The sequence below is a fragment of the Photinus pyralis genome, unplaced genomic scaffold, assembly GCF_008802855.1.
Source record: "Photinus pyralis isolate 1611_PpyrPB1 unplaced genomic scaffold, Ppyr1.3 Ppyr1.4_LG1, whole genome shotgun sequence".
NCBI classification, from domain to species: Eukaryota; Metazoa; Arthropoda; class Insecta; order Coleoptera; family Lampyridae; genus Photinus; species Photinus pyralis.
The window spans coordinates 9922098-9943860 of record NW_022170249.1 but is presented as its reverse complement, the minus strand read 5'-3'; the positions used below and the strand labels follow the sequence as shown (position 1 = coordinate 9943860).

The window sequence follows — 21763 nt, the reverse complement described above, 5'->3', positions numbered from 1 at the left end:
AATAGCTCTTAAGATAAAAAACTAGTAGCGTCGCAAAGTTAGCGGACGGACGGACGGACGGACAGACGGACAAAGTGGCCACAATAGCGCATTTTTTTTTTATTTTTGTGGAAATGCGCTAAAAATCCTGTTACCCACTTTCGGAGCACACCTCGTACAGTTTTGCTTTTTAACGCATTTTTGCAAATTTGTTTGTAAAAAGTAGCTTTTAATCTCACTTTGGCTGGCTGGCTGGATGGCAGCAAATGTGGGCGCGTAGAAGAACTCTTGGAGAAAGGCAACGGGTGTACGTGTATCTACAAGGCCGTGTAATTTGTCAACCTTAGGGACAGGGCTACATGATGTGGGGTTGGCCACATCTGGGCGTCTAACGTGAAAGTTTTTCAGTATTTTCCTATCTTCTACTACAGTTTTGGTCCGATTCTTTTCAAATTGGTGTGGTCGGAAAGATGTCCTGCGTGGCGGAATTTGTTTTTTATCCTAGGGGCGCAATTAACGAACTTTTGCACGGCGCGCGCGCGTCCTCGAGAGGTAGTCTACTTCGGGCGCCTTTTACGTTCCGTTGCGAATTTTGTCACTCTTTCTCGTGTCGCCAATAAAAGCCCGAACAATGAGAAGTGCCCCCCAAAAATTAAGTACTATCTTGTGGAAGGTTTTTAGCGAAATGCACCAAAATATGGGTATGCACCGAAAAAGGAAATGTGATAGCCCCCGACACGATCTTTCTGATGGTCGAGTCAAATCTTCAAACGCGAATTGCGGGTGAACGGGACGTCGGAAGTGGGTACCGTCTGAATGTAGTAGCCTTCGACAAGATCTTTTATTGATGGTTGAGTCAAAAGTGGCTAATAGAATACTGATCTGCCACACAAAAATGTGCTGAAGTCCCTTCGATCTCACACGAGAACTTTGATAATTTTTTGTTTTCCCTTTTAAGCTCTCCGTTATAAAGGTTTCACGTATTAATCTGGAACCTCGACACTGACGACTGCATTTAGCCGAGACCTACGCAAATAAGATATTATATTGCTATATAGACACCAGACATATGTCTGACAGACAGAATTGTTCGACTACGTAATAAACCCATAAAGAGCGTCTAAAAAAGCGGCAGAGCACCTCGGTGACCCCACGGAGTCATTGGATTTGACCCAATTTCAATTGGCTTACTACATGTGGTATATACCGGGTGGTGCACGGTGAGTAGGAACATAGGGATTTAACATGGGAAATAAATTTTATGTAATATCCTGCCCTCCTGTACATTTTACAGAAAAAGTGTAGAGGTTAAAGTTGTTCAGAATTAAAAGGTGCATGCAAAACTGTTTTTACATGTTTTCTTAAGCTTTTGATATACCCGCAAATTAAAAAATAAATTTCAACATTTCTGTTATTAGTAGCAATTCATAAAACAACAAACGTGATGGCTATTGCTACTAAAACAGAAATGTTGAAAATTATTTTTAAATTAGCGGGTATACCAAAAGCTTTATAAAACATGTAAAATAGTAAATTATATCACGAGTCAATAATGATAGCTATTAGCTATTCTCGCGGAATATTTACGAATTGAGCCGCTTCAGCGGCGAGGGAGTAAAATTCCGAGAGTATAATAGCCATTATTGCGAGTAATATACTCTACTTTATCTACGACTAATTTATTAGCTTAAGATTTAACCATTGTAATACAAAACAAAGTATAAATTGTGCACAACTCTTGTGCAGATAAAGCGCATTTTTTTAAACTGAAATAGCTTTTGTTTTGACATCACCAGTGGATATATTTCTTGCAGACGTCTCAATCGCCCTTCGTGAGTACCCTCTTCCGACAAGCCGTTCTTGAGGTATGAGGGAATATACCCGATCACGATAAGAGGTCGATGAGGAGGGCTATGGTTGGTAGAAATTAATTCCTTTCGTTGAGACCTTTCATTAGAGTACCATGAAGGATAAAACTAGCGCCACCCCCCCCCCCCCTCCTACCCCTTACTTTGATAAGAGACAGAAAGAAGGGCAGTAGTGGTAGAAACGGTTCCTTCGTTTGAGACCTGTAATTAGAGATACAAGTGAGATAAATATTAATTTTTACCGCCCCCCCCCTTAGGCACCTCGAACGCTCACTGATCTCGAAAAAGAGTCGCACGGGAGAGTTATAGTTTGTACAAAACAATTTATTTCGATGAGACCCTTCATTAGAATACCATGAAGGGTAAAACATGTGTTTAGCACCACTAAAGGCATGCGTATGCAAAATCTGAGACCAATTGGTTTTCGTATGTAAAAGCATGCACGTTTTACTTTTACTTTTTTTAATTGTTAAAAAATGCGCTAAAAATACATACAAACAATACACGACCCGCTTGATATTTACACGTTTGACGTTTGTTTTGTTTCCATGGATGATACTAAATTTAAGGAAATTTTGTGATTGGAGTACAAGAAGGCGTAAGAATTATTAATCCCTGGTCATTAATCCCTAAGGGAATAATGGATGGCATTATACCGAACAAACCATAAGTATAATACTCACATTATACAGGGTGACAATTTGAAAACTTACCACCCTTAGTAAATAAACGAGATATTTAAAAAAATCAAAATCCGTTTCGGTAATTCGGAGGGGGAATCACAATGACATAGTTGGCGACGCACCCCCTCACACCCCCTGCGCCCCAGCCACCCCAACTTTTAAATCTTAAATAGTGACCCCCCATGTGTGATACGTCGTTGGAAAGCTCTGAAAAAATGCTTTCCAACCATACCAAATAGCATTACATTTAGGTTAGTAATTATCGTGCAAATCAAAAAATAAACATGGAAAATCGTATTTAACTTGAACTTCCAAAGCCGACTCGACAGCAACTCATTTTTGATCGCCAGTTATAATCTATTCTCAACCTTTTCAAATGTTGGTTTTGCAATATTTCGACATTCTTGAATCATTCTCTGTCTTAGTTCGCCGGTTGCGTTTTAAATACGACAGATTTCAAATGTATCATATTAGTTTATTTTTTGATTTGCACGATAATTACTAACCTAAATGTAATGCTATTTGGTATGGTTGGAAAGCATTTTTTCAGAGCTTTCCAACGACGTATCACACATGGGGGGTCACTATTTAAGATTTAAAAGTTGGGGTGGCTGGGGCGCAGGGGGTTGGAGGGGGTGCGTCGCCAACTATGTCATTGTGATTCCCCCTCCGAATTACCGAAACGGATTTTGATTTTTTTTAATATCTCGTTTATTTACTAAGATATGGGGGGTGGTAAGTTTTCAAATTGTCACCCTGTATATTAGTCGTAGATAAATAGTTTTATATGCACCTTTTAATTCTGAACAACTTTAAACTCTACAGTTTACTACAGTTCAAGCGTTTGCCAGAGGCAGAGAGACGTGGCCCTACGGGGTCATTGGATTTGACCAATTTTCAATAGACTTGTTACATGTGGCATATAATTCTACTGTGCAAAGTCTCAACCGAATAGGTTCAACTGTTCAAGCGTTTGATAGGGACACAGAAGTCTGACCCCACAGGGTCATTGGATTTGACCCATTTTCAATAGGCTTATTACATGTGGCATATAGGTGAACTGTACAAAGTTTGAATTAAATAGGTTCAAGCGTTTGGCAGAGACAGAGAGGCGTGACCTCAAGGGGTCATTGGATTTGACCCTTTTCTAACAGGCTTATTACTTGTGGCATATAAGTTAACTGTGCAAAGTTTGAACCAAATCGAAGCGTTTGACAGTTACCGTGTTCACGAACAGACGGACACCATCGAGACCCCTATAAAGCTTACATCGCTTTGCTCTACCGCTTAATAACCCCAACTTTAACACAGCGAAATCAAATGTACTTACTTTCTATATCTGTATTCGATCTAAAAACTGCATCAAAACCTTAAATATGCCCCATGTTTGAAAATAATGATTTGATCTTTGGTCCGGTGAAATTTATTTAATTTTGGTAGATGAAATTAGTTTGGCCGTTTGTCGAAAGGATTTGTGGTATAAGCAGCACTGAAGCTCCATGATTTTGTCATTTACAGCCAACCATCAACGAAAATGGGCCTACAAGAACTGGGAGCAAGGCAAGTAGCTAAATTTGCGGCAATCTATCGCCAAAAATACTGACACAGTAGAGTTTATTTATGACCAGAAAGCTGAGCATAGACAAAGAAAATGCAAATGGAACAGAAAGCGTAGGAATCAGATTCTTTGACCTGAAAAAGTGCAATTACAACATTACCAATTACCATTAGCTTTCCATTTTCAGCACGCTAAAATTTTAGTTTTGCTTGTTACCCCATACCTCATGTAGCAAATAGGAGAAAATCAAATCATAATATCCAACTCACGCTGGCTTCGAACACCGATCTCAATTTAATAACGGAACCGATTATTCGACCTCGCCTGCGATTCTGTAATCGATTCAGGTGAATATCTTTACGGGTATCTAGTTGTGTTAGATACCATCAATGTCTTGCTGAAGTCTTCTGAATAGGCAATACCGATGACGTTAACTGCACTTCTTGCATTTCATTGAAATATGATTTACTTTCAGCACGCATACGCGATTCCGATAGAAATTTATGTTGATATGTGAATTCGTAATCGTATTTCCTGATCAGGAAATCCAACAGTTCGTTTACAATGCGTGATCGCTAAATTACGTAGGTATACGTTATAATACACGACGAAAATAAAATTAAAAAAATTATCTATTTACTGTGTTTGGAAATGCGACTAAAACCATTTATCTTGACATATATTTATCTTTAACAATTCCTATTTCTGTTTCATCCAGTACAAGTTTCAAAATACGTTATATTGGGAACAGAAGACTAGTATAGGTAAGTAATTTGTAGAATGAAAATTATGCTAAATAATGTCTAAAATATAAAAATAACATTTTAAATTATTGTAAGTACAAAGTACGTTCAAAATAAAAATAAAAATAAACATATAGTTCGACCTTACCATTTCGTACCAGTAAGTAAGAAGGATGGAGCTTTGGAGTAAAATTCTTGTGATGCGTAGCAACCAACCTATCTAGCTACTAGTTTTTGAATAATAGCATAAATTATGGAATACCTACTGTTTTTTTTTCATGTTCACTTGTTCCCATTCTATACCTGATTAACTATAGGTAAGTAAAATTCGCTTTTTTGGTTAAATTTGTCCACAACTTTAACAAGTTAAAAAGTAATCATAAACGATTTACATAAAGCGCATTTCCACTTGCATTCATTTCCCATTTGTAAGATGCAACTTCTGTTAAAATCGTAAAAATCCGGCCACAAACATAAAAGATAGCGTTGCACATGGGCAATCCATTGTTGACGTGCTACTTCAATTTCAGTTTATGAGAAGAATTTCATTTCAATGCTTTTCTAAATAAGAAAGTTGGAACTGCGCATGCGCAAACCTAAATTTTAAAACTAAACTAACTAATTAAGATTTTCCTTTGTTCCAAGCGCCTAAGTATCAAATTTCACTTAAATAGTTCCATAGATAAAAAAGTTGGCACGGCGCATGCGCAAAATAAAATTTTGAAACTGGCGCTAGATTTTCCTTTATTCCAAGTGCCTATGTATCACATTTCATTTAAATTCTTCCATAAATAAAAAAGTTGGCACTGCGCATGCGCAAAGCCAAATTTTGAAACTGGCGTTTGATTTTCCTTTATCCCAAGTGCCTATGTATCAAATTTCGTTTAAATTCTTCCATAAATAAAAAAGTTGGCACTGCGCATGCGCAAAACCAAATTTTGAAATTGGCGTTTGATTTTCCTTTATCCCAAGTGCCTATGTATCAAATTTCGTTTAAATTCTTCCATAAATAAAAAAGTTGGCACTGCGCATGCGCAAAACCAAATTTTAAAATTGGCGTTTGATTTTCCTTTATCCCAAGTGCCTATGTATCAAATTTCGTTTAAATTCTTCCATAAATAAAAAAGTTGGCAATGCGCATGCGCAAAACCAAATTTTGAAATTGGCGTTTGATTTTCCTTTATCCCAAGTGCCTATGTATCAAATTTCGTTTAAATCCTTCCATAAATAAAAAAGTTGGCACTGCGCATGCGCAAAACCAAATTTTGAAATTGGCGTTTGATTTTCCTTTATTCGAAGTGCCTATGTATCAAATTTCGTTTAAATTCTTCCATAAATAAATAAGTTGGCACTGCGCATGCGCAAAACCAAATTTTGAAATTGGCGTTTGATTTTCCTTTATTCCAAGTGCCTATGTATCACATTTCATTTAAATTCTTCCATAAATAAAAAAGTTGGCACTGCGCAAGCGCAAAACCAAATTTTGAAATTGGCGTTTGATTTTCCTTTATTCCAAGTGCCTATGTATCAAATTTCATTCAAATACTTTTATAAGTAAAAAAGTTTGCAATTCGGTTTACAAATGGTCGAGATGCGAAAAGGGCACTGTGAATTTTGAATCGATTCGACTCAACTTTTGGCATTGCGTATTATTATGGCTAAATCTATGCCCATATTGAATTTCATGCAATTCAGTTCATAACTAATGGAAATGTAAAAGCGGTCGAACATTTCTAAACAAAGTTATCGTTCACACGGACAGATAGATGGACAGACAGACAAAGGAACAGACGGAGAGACCAACCGGCAGGCGACAGATAGCAATGCAAAATTATAAACGATCTCTAGGATCGTTAATAAACGGCAAAAGTGTAAAATTATGGAACATGTAAAAAACGGTTTTTGTTTTTTTTACAATAACTTTTTTTGTAAGCGGTACAGAAAAAATTCCTTCCTTGGTACAAGACTCGACACCATAACGAACCAAATAGCGAAAAAAAGTAGAACAATAGCTCTTAAGATAAAAAACTAGTAGCGTCGCAAAGTTAGCGGACGGACGGACGGACGGACGGACGGACAAAGTGGCCACAATAGCGCATTTTTTTTTATTTTTGTGGAAATGCGCTAAAAACAAAACTATTAAACCATATATCCTTGAAAAAAGTGCAAAAAAACTTCTTTTATTTCATCGCCAGAATGTTTCTAAATGAACATGTACCAAACTTTGCAATTTTATATATTGCTGTATTTATTTAGTCCGGCAGGATGGAATTTTCAGAAATCCTAATTAAGATGGACAAGGGCGGTCTCCTTTTTGTGTTATTAACTTTCCTAATTAAATTTTATTAATTGTCGTTGGTCTATGTAACGGCATTGAGATTATTGTGCTATGCGAGAAAGCGATCAAGGTTGTTTTTGTTTACATTTTATTTAAACGTAGAAAGTGCGGGGAATTTTTTTGGGTCTTTATCTGGTATCAAATGTAAATGCTTAATATAATAGACAGGTAGATGTGATTTATCGCCTTTTCTGTGTAGTTAAGGGAGATGAAATTTTATTTTGTCTAGAATTTAAGTTTGGATTTATCTCTTAATGTCTGATTTAAACATGTAACCGACCTCTATTTGTGTTGGCCTAATGACGTGCGTTGATAGGATAGTCTTTGTCAACTGTGTATGATTGGTTGTTGTAATTTTTGTTATCGGAAAAAGGATTTCGCCTTAAATAAGACGTTAAGAAAAAAGTTTCGCTTTTAGCCACAGTCTACGCAGAAATATGTTTCATTGAAAATTTAAATTAGCTTTTAGCCACGTTCAGTGCCGAGTTACGTTTCGTTGAAGATTTAAAATCAGCTTTTAGAAACGTTCACCGTAGAACTGCGTTTCATTGAAGGTTTATTCGCTTCTTGCGAATTCCATCGTTGATTTACGGCTAGTTTATTATTTATTTGAAGCCACAGCCAGCATCGAAAGTTTTCGTTCAATGTGAGATTGAAGATTGAAGAAGTTCCGTTTGTGAAGCCGGAAGCCGAATTCGCGGCTAATTATTTTTCTACGTTTGTTCGTGCTTAGTACAACGCCGAAGTTTTTTTTGTTTTACCGGCTGGAGGATTGTCGTAAAGTTTTGATTGTTGTGAACTGTGTACGGATACCTTTTATTTGTATATTTCAATTCCCGGACAAGTAATGTAAGTAGCTAAGTTATAATTGTAGTCTATTTGTAATAATTGTTTGTGTTTTTGTATCATTTTCCATTTGTGTGTTAAAATTAAATCGCACTTTTGTAATTTTCACATTAATTTCTGTGTGTTTCATTCTAACGACTTCATTTCTAATTTACCAGTGTTTTTGTTGGATGTTTGCCCAAGGTCCATTTTAGTTATTGAAAATTTTGCAGTTCAGTTTGGAGTTATGGGAGTTGACCCACTATTTGTTAGAAGTTAACAGTCGAATCTCTCCTCTGTGGCGGGGAGAAGTTTTGTGCCGTGATAATAAATGAAGGTCTTTTATTTTGGTGTTTTGTGTACGGCCTTTCTGGCTTACGGATCAGTGCACACATCATTCTTTTGTGGCGCCCAACGTGGGGCACACAGCAATATCTTTCATAATAATGGAACTATATAGGTTTTTGAAAAAGAAGTCAATACTCGTATAACTACTGGAAATATGGCTTTTATTAACTAGAAGAAATCTATAGACAATTCAATACTTTGGCATTAGCAATAAATAATTGACAATCAGATGATAGGTAGATAAATATCATATCATTCTTCCCCTGTAGAATTTTCAATTCCACTTTCTACAATTCTAAAGCCCGATGGTAGCCTTCTGGTTCAAGTGGACCTGTTAAGAAGAGGTGCACCCTCTTCTGATTGTAGGAAAGACAAAAGTTCCGTAAAAGATACAGCAGTTTGCATCTCTTGTGAGTCCTCAGTATAGGAAGTTTTAGGACTTACGTACTCTTCACTCTCGTCAAGTTTGTTTGGGAAGTGCGCTAGATGTCGGTTTGTAATATCATGGTTGATATTTCTCCATTAGTAAGGACATAGACCAAATACCAAAGTCTATGGTAAGGATTACTTCCGGTAAATTCAACTTCTTCAATGTTTGAGTTTTTTTTGGAAATTTTTAAATTCTTCAGTCATGAATGAAGTTCCTCTGTCGCTATGTATGTACAAGCTGACCAAAAGTGAGAAACAGGTCTTTCAGGCATGATGACCATGTAAGAGGTTATATCTTTGCATGGGTAAGCAAAGGGAAATCTTAATATTCCTTGATAATCGTTAAAATATATTTATTTGAAGAGGAAGAAAGGGGGCCTTTAAAATCAGTATTAAGGCGTTCTAATGGAGAGGTAGCCTTAATTGTTGACCCTTTGCTTTCAACATTCATTTACTTTACGTCAACAAATAAATAAATAAATAAATAAATAAATAAATAAATAAAAGAACATTAGCAGTAGTGTCCCGTCAAAGAAATGTTTGAAATATATCTCGACGGTTCCTGACGTTGACGGTGCGTTCCGTTACGTCTCTATCTGAATGTTATAAGAAATCTATAATACAATGGCCCATATGAATAAAAATAAGCAAATGCTTATACTTGCAAAAAGTAAATATTCGTAAGTGTCCCTTTATACTGGTTTGTTTAGCAGCACTGCGCCCTGTCCTTCTGCTTAGTAGCGCTGCTAAGTCGCCCAGTGCGAAGGAGCACTTACGAGTATTTACTTTGAATTTTTCAAGTATAAGTATTTGCTTACTTTTATTCATACGGGTCAATATTTTGACGTGACGTTGCCGGTCCGTGACGTGACGATGACCTTCCGTAAAATGCGAAACGACCATAATTAAGAGAAAGTGTTTTCCAATAAACCGATACAACGGAATATCGAAGGATCCTCAGTATTACTATCACTTTTAACGACAATGTATTTTAATCTTACATAATACATTTTATAGTTAACAAATAACGATTTTGACATGTTTTGATTTTCCATGTAGTCGCCAAAAATAGATCAAATTCATGTTTTGGTCATTTGAGATAATGCTCTTGGTCTTTTTCCGAACGATCTTGGTGCATAAATAACGATTTTGACATGTTTTGATCAAAATCCATGTGACTTCAGAAAAATAATCTTTGAATCACACACATGCGGTTATCAAATGTGCACGTGATGTACTCTTTCAGCATCAAGATAATGCGTTTGAAAGCCTTTAAAACTCCGAATTCATGTGTAAAAAATTATTTTGGGTACATTTTGCTCAAAACTTTTGACCTATACCACAGAGAAGAGTTACACATCTAAAAGTCATAGGGAATAATCTAACGAAAGTCTGAACTCGATACATGACGTAGGGAATGAAATATATTGATTTCTATTATATTGAGCCCGCAGTTTTTCATGTTCCCGATTCACTTGAGGTCCTATAACTTTTGTTCCTGTTGAACCAGCTTCTTGAAAATCAATAGTGTCCGTCCTTAATGTCCAAAGTACCTGTACACCAAATTTCAACACCATCGGCCACTTTTAAAAAGAGCTAGAGCGCACACGGACGGACGGACGGACGACAATACAATAATAAAAAGGATCCATAATAAACCGATACAACGAAATATCGAAGGATCCTCAGTATTGCAATAACTTTTAACGATAATTTATTTTAATGTTACAAAATACATCAAATTCATGTCTTGCCCATTGAGATAATGCTCTTAATCTTGTTTTGATCAAAATCCATGTGGTCGCCAAAAATAGATCAAATTCATGTTTTGATCATTGAGATAATGCTCTTGGTCTTTTTCCCAACGTTCTTGGTGCATAAATAACGATTTTGACATGTTTTGATCAAAATTCATGTGGTCGCCAAAAATAGATCAAATTCATGTTTTGGTCATTGAGATGATGCTCTTAGTCTTTTTCCCAACGATGTTGGTGCATAAATAACGATTTTGATATGTTTTGATCAAAATCCATGTGGTCGCCAGAAATGCATCAAATTTATGTCTTGAGCATTGAGATAATGCCCCTAGTCTTTTTCTCGACGATCTTGGTGCATAAATAACGATTTTGATTATTTTGATCAAAACCCATATGGCAATAATTTAACATTTTTGAATCACACACATGCGGTTATCAAATGTGCACGTGATGTACTCTTGCTGCATCAAGATAATGCGTTTGAAACCTTTTAAAACTCTAAATTCATGTATAAAGTGTAATTTTTGCTACATTTTGCTCTAAAACTTTCGACCTATACCACAGAGAAGAGTTATATTAAAGTATTACACATCTAAGAGTCATAGGGAATAATCTAGCGGAAGTCCCAACCCGATACATGACCTAGGGAATGAAATATGTTGATTTCTATTATATTGAGCCCGTAGTTTTTCCTGTTCCCGATTCACTCGAAGTCCTATAACTTTTGTTCCTATTGAACCAGCTTCCTGAAAATCAATAGCGTCCGTCCTTAATGTCCAAAGAACCCGTACACCAAATTTCAACTCAATCGGCCACTTTTAAAAAGAGTTAGAGCGCACACGGACGGACGGACGGACGGACGACAATACAAAACTATAAAGGATCTGAGGATCCTTAATAATGAAATGTCTCCATTTCTTAAGGCTTTCGACAATCGCACAAGATAGCAAAATCCGAAGCGTCAGTGTCGACAGTAAAAGATTCATCATCATCTATTGCTACAAGAGCAGCTTCCTTTATATGTGATTTAATATCTTGGTCCGTAGTACCATAAAGTCGTCATGGCCGGAGCATATGTCGAGGGATGTTCTTTGACAACTGTCAAGTGTCACGGGCCGACTTGTAATCATTTGTAATTGTAAACTATCGTCGCCTTGAACCTCTACGGCTACGCAAAAAAAAACCGCTGCTTTGAAAAAAATGAGGGTTCCGTGCATTGTGCCTAAATGTACAACGGGGTACAAAAGTGTTAAACAAAAACTTCTGTTTTTAAAGTGCCGAAATATGCGGAAATGCATGAAAAGTGGATGCTGCAATGAATGCGATTCCAAAATAGTACATTAAGAAACAAGTTTCATAAGTGGCGCGTTTATCGCACGAGTTCAAGTTTAGAAAACGAGCTGGGCTCATTGGAGAAATAAGTGCGCCAAAAACAGTCAATTTGCAACTTGTTACATAAATAGCTATTATCGGCCCTCCGATCGGACAACGTTGCCAAACTTCTTAGCATGGCTTGTAATTATAGACGTCTGTGGAATTACATTACGTCCTTTGCGCTGTTGCACCTTCGTCAAGTATGTTGACAAATGTAACATGTGTCATGTGCGTTTATCGTGTAATGTCAGTTTTGTGTTGGTTTGATAGCTCAATGTCATATTTATGGACAAAAATGCGAATAAGTGTGTAGGCGAACTGTTTAGATATAAAACATGGTTACTTGTTTAACTTGCGGACTGTTAGGTTGCAAGTCTGAAATTACATTTGACAGTTACCTAAGTGGTTTTGTTGCTATCTTTCAATTTTACCCCCACTCTTATAACCTCCTTTTATCAATTTCCGTCCCGTGCCCCTTTTACCTAGTGCAAGGTTGTCTCCTAATTTTTAACTAGTAGGTAAAAGTTAGTTAAGGTGCAGATAAGCAGGTGTTTTGTTCGCTGTAAAGCCAGATACAGACGGCATGCAAGTGTGTTACGAACGCGCGAGCAACAACGTCCGTCTGTGGCTGAAACTCTCACATCGACGTCGTAAAACTGCGTCGCGCATCTACTCCAAAACTTTATGAAATCATCTTCGCACGCGGTGATAATTTACCGTGCATGTTTTAAGACAAGTCACTCCGTCTGTGTCTGGCTTAAGAAAACACAGATAAATTTTATCGAACACACAAATTCGATAAAACGGAAACAATAGGCATAGCAGACACTAAACGGGTTTTTTCTGGCGGATGTTTTTCGGGTGTATGGCAGTCAGCGGTAATCGATGCTTTTTGGAAAGACAGTAGGTTTTCATAGTTCATAGCAGTTATCGCATAAGGACGCCTTTCTTTAAGGTTTTCCAAGTTGCCCGCAATAGCACCTGGTGTGTTGTGTTAGTGCGTCTGTTTAAACAAAATCGTCTAATGCAGATATTCCAGTGGCGAAGCTGTAGCCCGTAGCTGTACTCTTTTGGGTCGGACAACGCCCAGTTAGCCCCCCCCCCCCCCAACCTCCTCAATCCACAAAATCCACCACACTGTTTGGCATACGTCGCGCCCCAGAAAAATGGCAAAAAAGTGGTGGAGATGCACCCCTGTTAGTCCCTACCGAGCACACATCCCCACGACAGCTAACTAAATGCTGGTAGGGGCAGCTACGCCGCAGGCATATGCCAAAGTATAGAGTATCAATTCAGCTCTCCGTCAAAACAAAAGACTTATCAACTTATAGCAACATTAAGTAAACACCAAATTGATGAAAATTGGGGCTGTTATACGAGACCTAAGTTGAGCAAACGGACTATATCTAGGTTTATTCCGTTAGCAACGAGAAGTTCTTTTTATTATAGCACCAGAATTAAGCCGAATTATATTACTTTAAACTCTTCAAAGTAGTATTTAGGCATTCAACTTGTGATAATCATACCCAAAGGGGCCAAAGGTCCGTGATAGGACAGGACAGGTTCAAAAGGTTCATGTAAATCTACTGTGCCATACCTATACACTTGGTTAACATTTTGATGGTATCTCGATACATCTAAAAATAGCAACTGGTTTCTTTCTTTAGTTCTAATAACTGCCGAAAATCTATAATTCTATTAAATGTATCCTTTTACAAGATTTAAATACCTACCGTTTGACTTTTATTTGAGCAAAAGTTAATTCGGTGAATTCGTTTAGATTGCCTTTTCAGCAAGCAAGCACATTTGCTAATTTAAACATAAATTAGTTTTAATCTTTTTTGCTCTATAAACGATGAAAGGAATCTGACCTACTCATAGCTGCCCATCCGGTTTTTAAAACATCAAAAAATCTTTAAAAGCTTAATTTACTAACAGCTGTCAACAAAGGTACTGCTAACTATATCATTCAGTCATATTTTGCATAAATATGCTTATATAATAATTATAGATTTTCTGTGACCTTTTGCATTTATGGAAATAGACTTATATTTGGATCATAAATTCGTAGTTTGGGTACTTTTATCAATATCAACGCCATACAGTTATTTGGAAAACCGTTTACTTATGTAAATTTAATGATTTATGAAGTACTAGATAAACGCATCGTTCAAGTCTCAGCCAAAATTAACCTTTAACATCAATAAATTGAATTAAATCATTTTTCTGCTAAATTCAAGAATAAATTTAGTAATAAATTCTGACGGTCTGAATAAATTTACATGTACCAGTAATTATTTCAACAAAAATCGTTAAGCACGGTTGCGTTTGAATTCATCAGATACACTAATAATAATAGTAGTAATATTTGTATGTCCAACACTGCCAACATGGGATACATCATAAGTAAACTAAATTGCAATAGGTTCAAAAACACTACAAACATAATATTTATATAAGCGTTTGCATTTAAAATAATTTTGTGCATAGGTAGGTAGTTTAAGTTTGAAAAAGTTGCGTATTTTGATGCTGAACAAAATACGCAACTTTTCCAAATTTATAAACTGCCTACCTATCTCTTATAGTTGCCGAGATCCCAATGGTGGCCTTCGAATTTGAATCAGCCTGTATATACATTCACTATCACACTTACATTAGATATACAAACTCAAGGTATGTATGTACTCTCTGAATTAAGTAAAATCCATTTTTAATTAAAAACCGATAGACAGCATTTTTAAATGGTTTGTTTTGTCGATCTAATTTGTTATAAAGTATTGCCCCCATATAAAATGGGTTTGGCCAACAGAATCCTAGTTGATGCAGCCATATTCTGATTGCATTTACCCTTACTAACAAACTTACATTTTTAAATACGTAAATAAACAATATTTTCAAGCAAAACAATGAAAAGTGGGCTAAATATATACATACAGAAAAATAAGGCTGTAGAGTGCATCATGATGCTCTAAAATCCTAGCTATATTACTAAAGTTAGTGTTTTTTCACTTACCGTGCTGAGTGAATGAGAATCCAATGTTCGAGGGATTTATTCTATTGCAGTCCTTTCATTTTCATCATTAATTTCATTTTTACTAATCTGCGTAAATTCCAGAGGACGGAAACGCATCTGCAAGAAGAAATGGATTAAGCGTGGAGTAGACAACTAACAAAGTAGTCGTTTTAAGATTTATCTCAATGTAATTGAAGTTCAAATTGCATGTAGAAAAATAAGAAAATTATACACTGCTATGTCACCACCCCTGATTAACGATGTTCCGTCTGTTTGTTCGTACGCGTGGTAAATTTGTTTAGAAACGTCCGATCGCTTTGAAATTATGGTACACATGTTTTTATGACGTCCGTGGTAGTTACCACGGTCATTAAAAGCACTAACTTCGGTACATGATCAGTGCTTCATTTGTGCCTCTTAGTGCTTTATAACTTGCATCAGCACGACCGGCCGTTTCCGAGAAATCGACCCCCTCCCCTCCTTGTGTACTGGTGACTTCCTACCCTAGTTGAAAGCACTAACGACCGGCCAAGTACTAATCGTTAGTTCTTCGTTAGTGCCTCTTAGTGTTTCATAAGTTGCATCAGCACGACCGGCTGTTTCCGACAAATCGACCCCCACTTGTGTAGTGCTGACTTCCTACTCTCGTTGAAAGCACTAATGGTCGGACCAGTGCTAATCGTCAGTGCTTTATAACGTGCATCGGTACGGCCGGCCGTACATGATCATATAGTCAGTGTTTCATTAGTGGTTCTTAATGGTTTGTAACCGTCAACAGAATGACCGATTTCCGACAAAACACTTGAACTTCCAATCTCTACTTGGAAACATTAGTGAGCCAGAACTATCAATATTATAGGATCCATGCCGATTGCTAAGCGTTTGTTATATAGGGCGCAAGGTATGAAGATGAGTAATTTGCTTTAGTTCAATACAGGGTGTGAATAAGTGCGATAAACTTTAAGGGGTAATTTTCCATGAAAAAATACAGTTTTCTATATAACTCTTGTCCACAAATGCTTCGTTTTCCGAGATACGGGGGTGTTTTGCTTCTTTTTCCTATGGAGCGTCGTTTTTATGCAAAATTATGAACATAAATTTCTTAATTCAATTCTATTCTTGAAGGTCTAAACATATGTCAACTTATAAATGAGCCTACCCGCATTACCCAAAATTCTGCAACGATATTAGATTTAATTCTCACCAACTGCAGGGAAATAGTCGCGCAATCTGGTGTAATAAATCTGGACAAAGTAACTGACCACTTACTGACTTATTGTGTTCTTACCATAACTTTCAACAAGTCTTCTAAAATTATTACACACCGGAGTTTTAACGAATTTAACTATTTACAATTTACATATCATCTACAATCTATTCCTTGGCGAAACATTTATGACATATCCACAATTGAAGGGAAGGTAACTTTTTTTGAAGAAAATATAACTACTTTACTCGACATACATGCGCCATTCAAATCATCTCGTATTATAAAATCATTCTCTCCGTGGTTAACTGATACTATTAAACAAATGATGCATTTACGTGACTCGGCTTTGTCTAAATTTAAAAGAACTAGGTTAGATCGGAATTGGGAATTTTACAAACAGCTACGTAATGAGACCAACAGTGCGATTCGACGTGAAAAGAAGGCGTACTTTGATCACCCATACAACACAACTAATTTTAAAATTCTGTGGCAGGATATACTAAAACTAACACATTCAAAACGTGAACAAACGGAAATACCGGAAGATCTGTCAAACCCTAACGACTTTAATGAACATTTTTTAAATGCTGTACCTAATCGCAAATTTAACAATCAGTTACAACTACAGTTTTACCTAAATAATACAAAACACCCAGCAAGTTCTGTTCTTATTTTCCAACCAACTACTGAAGACGAAGTGCTTAAGGTTATTAACGCTATGAAATCTACAGCCACTGGAGTAGATGGTATTAATTTAAGAATTATCAAACTTTGTGTACCGTATCTACTTAAGTTTATAGTACACATGATCAACTTTTGCTTAAGAAATTCGCTATTTCCGGCACAATGGAAACTTGCTTATATTATCACTGTAGCTAAGAAATTATCTCCATCTAATCTAAATGATTTTCGTCCAATCAGTATTCTACCAACTTTATCGAAAATCTTAGAAAAAGTAATTGAAAAACAAATTAGAACTCATTTGTCCTTAAATAAATTAATCCCGGATGTCCAATCTGGATTCAGATCTATGCACAGTTGTTGCACTGCTCTTTTGAAAATTGTAGATGATATAATTTCCGCACTGGACCAGGGGAAAGCAACTATTCTTGTTTTGCTAGATCTCTCTAAAGCATTTGATACGTTAGATCACGCCATGCTTCTAGCTATTTTACATTACGTACGTTTCAGTCCGGGAGCCATAGCCTTGATTGACAGTTATCTTTCCAACAGGAAACAAGCAGTTAAAATCTCAGGTAAAATATCGACTTTTAAAAATGTCACCCGGGGAGTACCACAAGGGTCCATTCTTGGACCATTATTGTTTCTTATTTACACATGCACCATAGTAAATTGTCTTCAATATACCACATTACATTCTTATGCTGATGATACGCAGATCTACTATTCATTTCCAGCTGCAGATGTAGGTAACGCTTGTAAACGCATAAACGCAGACCTAGATGCTTTGCAAAACACATTTCAATCTCACTCTCTACATTTAAATTCAAGCAAATCTATTGCAATATTGTTCAGCGGCGCAAATCAGCGGGAAATGCTAATGTCTCAAATCAATATTAATATTAGGAATGAAGCGATTACTTTTAAAGATGTTGTAACTAATTTAGGTCTTAATCTTGATAATAAATTGCGTTTTAAAAACCATATTTCTATTTGTCTCCAAAAAGCCTACGGCAATCTTAAAAAGATTTACTCTATTAGACACTCTTTAAATACAAACATAAAAACTCTTCTTTGTGAATCTCTAGTCCTTTCTAAGTTGAATTACTGTGATATACTTTATAATACTTGTCTAGATACTAATGATGAACGGCGCATTCAAAAGTTGCAGAATGGTTGTATGCGATTAATTTTCGGCATAAGGAAATATGATAGAATCACGTATAAATTGAAATATTTAAATTGGCTCAATATGAAAAATAGGCGACTGCATCATAGTCTTGTGCTTTACCATTCTATCATCCTAAATAAGACACCGGCGTACCTCCATGATAAAATAACCTATAGAACCGACGTACATAATTTAAATTTGAGATTTAGGGGTTTAGTAAGTCCGCCACTCCATCAAACAGCTTTATTTCAAAGATGCTTTAGTTACAACATCTACAAGAGTTATAACCCACTCCCTCTAAATCTCAAATCACTTTCTTTAAAACAGTTTAAGAGGAACTGCAAGATGTTCATACAACAAAAGCAAGCACAGTAGCCAGGTGATGTTGCAATTGTTATCTGTAGTTCAAATGTGTGTTTTCTTTTTTTTTCTCTTCGTCTTTTCTTAAGATCATCAGTAGTATAGTTACTTTCTTTTTCTTTCCGTAAGTAGGTAGTATAGTTACGTTGTTTTTTTTTTTTGTTTTTTTTTAATGGTATCTTCATTTAAACTTTCAATTTTGGGTTGAGTGGAAGAGCAGGGAGTAATAATTTTTATTACAATCTGAACTCCGCCCTTTGAGTAGTGAGTAGTTGGTAATAAAAACAAACTTTTTTTTTCGTGTAAGGTGTAGCTCAATAAAGGCATTATTATTATTATTATTATTATTATTATTAATTGCTTGTCAACAAATGCGCAATAACTATATCTTCAAACGTGGCCGTTCTGTTTGGCAGGCAGTCGTATTTTAGCGTATATTTGTTGCAAGACAGTCGCTTTTGCCACTTATAAAGGTGTTATAGAAGAAAAGTCCGTTGTGCTCTAAGAGATCTAACACGTCATTCAAAATGACTGTATAAGTCGGATTAAGTAGAAGCCTATAGTGCGCTTACGAACAAGTTATTCGGATTGTTGTCGTTCGAGCGTTTATCGCCTATGTGAAGTCTTTCTCAGTAACCGTTAAAGGGAGTTTTTCCATCATCAAAGAGCCAATTTTACATCAGTAATTTTAACGAACCCAGTGTCATAAAAATCGAGATTAGTTTAACCTACAGAAGTGAGGTTCAAGAAGTAACATCAGCTAAGGCTGCTGAGGGTCCCAACTTAACAAATGTATTATCGAGATTTTTCGTAGTATCGGGTGCTGGACGTACCCTGGAAAAAATATAATCATATCGTATCAAAGATTTTTTTAGTACCTGTGTTTAATTGGGCTAGCCTGGGCAGGTGCTTTTGGGTGGTTTAGTGACCGTCTGCCATTGAACATAGAAGTATTAAATATTCAAATCCAATTAATCTAGTGAATTTTATGGGAATCGAATAAGTTTCCTAATTAAGTATTAAAGCTACTACCTCTTCCCCATTTACTCGTGTGCCTTTTCTCCAAGCGGGGTATTTCGTTAATAAATAAGTAAATATTGTTCTATTTACTAAAGTTCCTAAATTACCAAAGTAACGCGAATAGCAGTCATTTTGGCTCAGTTTGGGAACCGCGAAATTTGAAATTGGACAACAGTTGGAAAGTATGTATTTTGTAGTCGCTCTTGGATTGTGCGGATACTTGGATAGGGTAAGTTTTGTGAGCGTGTCGTTTAATAGCCTTCAACATCACAAGAAAAATATAGTTGCATCGCTTTTTTAATCGTTTCACCACTCCACATAAAACCCTTGTATATACCCAATTCTAAATAATTTAATTGATATTAGTTAAAAGTTTTCGAAAAGTTGTCTTCACTTCTGAGTAATTTGTTTTTTCGGTTTCTGTTTTCTTGCAAAAGTGCCTAGATGCGCTTCTCTAATTAATTAATGGTTACATCGGTACTATTATAATACAAAACAACATAATGTCAAACCTGACACTAAGTGTCAAACGGCCATTTTGGCTCAATTAGTAGTTTGTTTTTGTCTAATACACTAGCCTAATGAATCGCGTTACTTTAGTAATCTAGGGACTTTACTATTTACCTTCCTGGTGCGCGCATTTTTTATCAAGAGCAAACCGGAGCAACCAAATACAAGAAACGAATCTCATCCCTTGGTTTATTACACCAACCATCAACGAAGTATTTCTGGACATTAGTACTACTATCACTCCTCCACTTGAAAATTTGGGGCGCCTAACTCTTCTAATACACTTAACATGTCAGACAAAACTTCAAATGCGAATATCTCAAAAACTGTGTGTTGGGAGAGGGTATTCATAAAGGGAAAATAGAAGGTATGGATAAGACCACACCTAAGACTCAATTCTTGAACTGCAAGATAATACATTTGGACGTACATAACCAAAGGCGGTTCTCAACAAAACTGTGTACAACATTTTGTAGGGCTCACGACAGTACACATACATTATGTTGCAACAACGTCGTGAGTCGAACCGCCCGACGAACCACGCCGCGCGCTTCTTGACGAACACCAATGCAACGAACATGACTGCATACCGAACCGCGTCGCGTAACCGGATTGTGCAACAAAATGACGACCCAGTACGAGTACGTCGTTATGCCCGTCCAAACATGCGTAACTTCGTCGTGCGCAATTCTTTTGATGTCGCGTTGAAAAACCGACAGAGCCCGGATCGGGTTGAGTTGCGAGCTGTAACGCTTATCAGGTTCGCGACGGCGCGCGTTCGTTTCACCGTCTACACTAGCGCAGCACGGTTCGTCGCGCGGTTTGGCTCGCGACGTTGTTTCATGTCTGTACATGCCTTTAAGTAGCTCGACGCATCCAGTACTTTTGAACTTGTTTTAATAGTTGTCGAAACTACAATTTTTTTTTTCATTTCTTCAAGGCGATTTCAACAAATTAGTTTCTAAATGGGCCTAAAAGAAGCCTTTACCATGCGAGTTGGCTATCATTAAATTAAACGTTTCTTGTAAAATCTAGAGCTATAAGCCTACCAAGTAAATCCGTGCGTTGTTTGCTATATTGTAGCTAGAAATATTGTAGAAATCGGATAGACATGGGATCGCCACCAGGTGCCATCAAACCTATGGAGATTAGTCACCGGAGATAAAACATTAAGGCGAATGTGACGCGATCTTTCCGGGAAATGTGATCTGCTTATTCGGTATATGTTCCACAATTTTTCTAGAAACTTTTCGTTTGCTCTATAAGCAAATTGAATTGTGTTTAATAGAAGTTCCAACATCGACACCGAATTGATGTCTAGTTATTTCGCGCTCGTTTGTTATAAATCTACATGATAAATTTTAGTATAAATGATAAATAATAATTTTCTGTAATAAATCAATCTATTTCAGGGCGATTATAAATTCATCTATATAAATAAAAATGAATGTTTGTATGTTTGTATGTCCCTTATGCCTACCTAAACCGTTCATCCGATTGCGATGAAACTTTGGGGAATAGTTGAAGGTATGCCCGGGAAGGTTTCTATATAATAAAAGAAATTCCGTCTGTCTGTACGTACGATTGGCCCTTACGCTTGCCTAAACCATTCATCCGATTGATACGAAACTTTGGGTAATGATTGGTCATATTTCAAGGTTTTTATGTAGGTAAGTAAATAAAATTGTATTCGTCCTGTCTCTTATGATGCCACTGCCAGCTGCCTAAACCGTTTATCCGATTGCGACTAAACTTTGGGGGTTAGACGTACGTCCCTAAACTGTTCATCCGATTGCAGGACGAATGACTGCGAAAGTATATAAAAATGAATCGCCGAAAATTATTTACGATCAAATTAGATAGTTCTTTTTTTGTTGTGCTTGCGTTATCGAAACA

The 21763-nt window shown here is 36.6% G+C and overlaps 1 protein-coding gene across 1 annotated transcript in view; it reads right to left on the bottom strand.

The window, feature by feature from the left end:
* Positions 1 to 20721, bottom strand: part of LOC116172399 (serine proteinase stubble-like) — a 66271-nt gene extending 45550 nt beyond the window's left edge. Inside the window, exons 1-2 of the mRNA XM_031489641.1 lie at positions 20458 to 20721; positions 14916 to 14967 (exon numbers count right to left, since the gene is read on the bottom strand). Of these exons, the coding sequence (XP_031345501.1) occupies positions 14916 to 14967; positions 20458 to 20721 (316 nt within the window). The remainder of the gene's footprint in view (positions 1 to 14915; positions 14968 to 20457) is intronic.
* Between the last annotated feature and the right edge of the window lie 1042 nt (positions 20722 to 21763).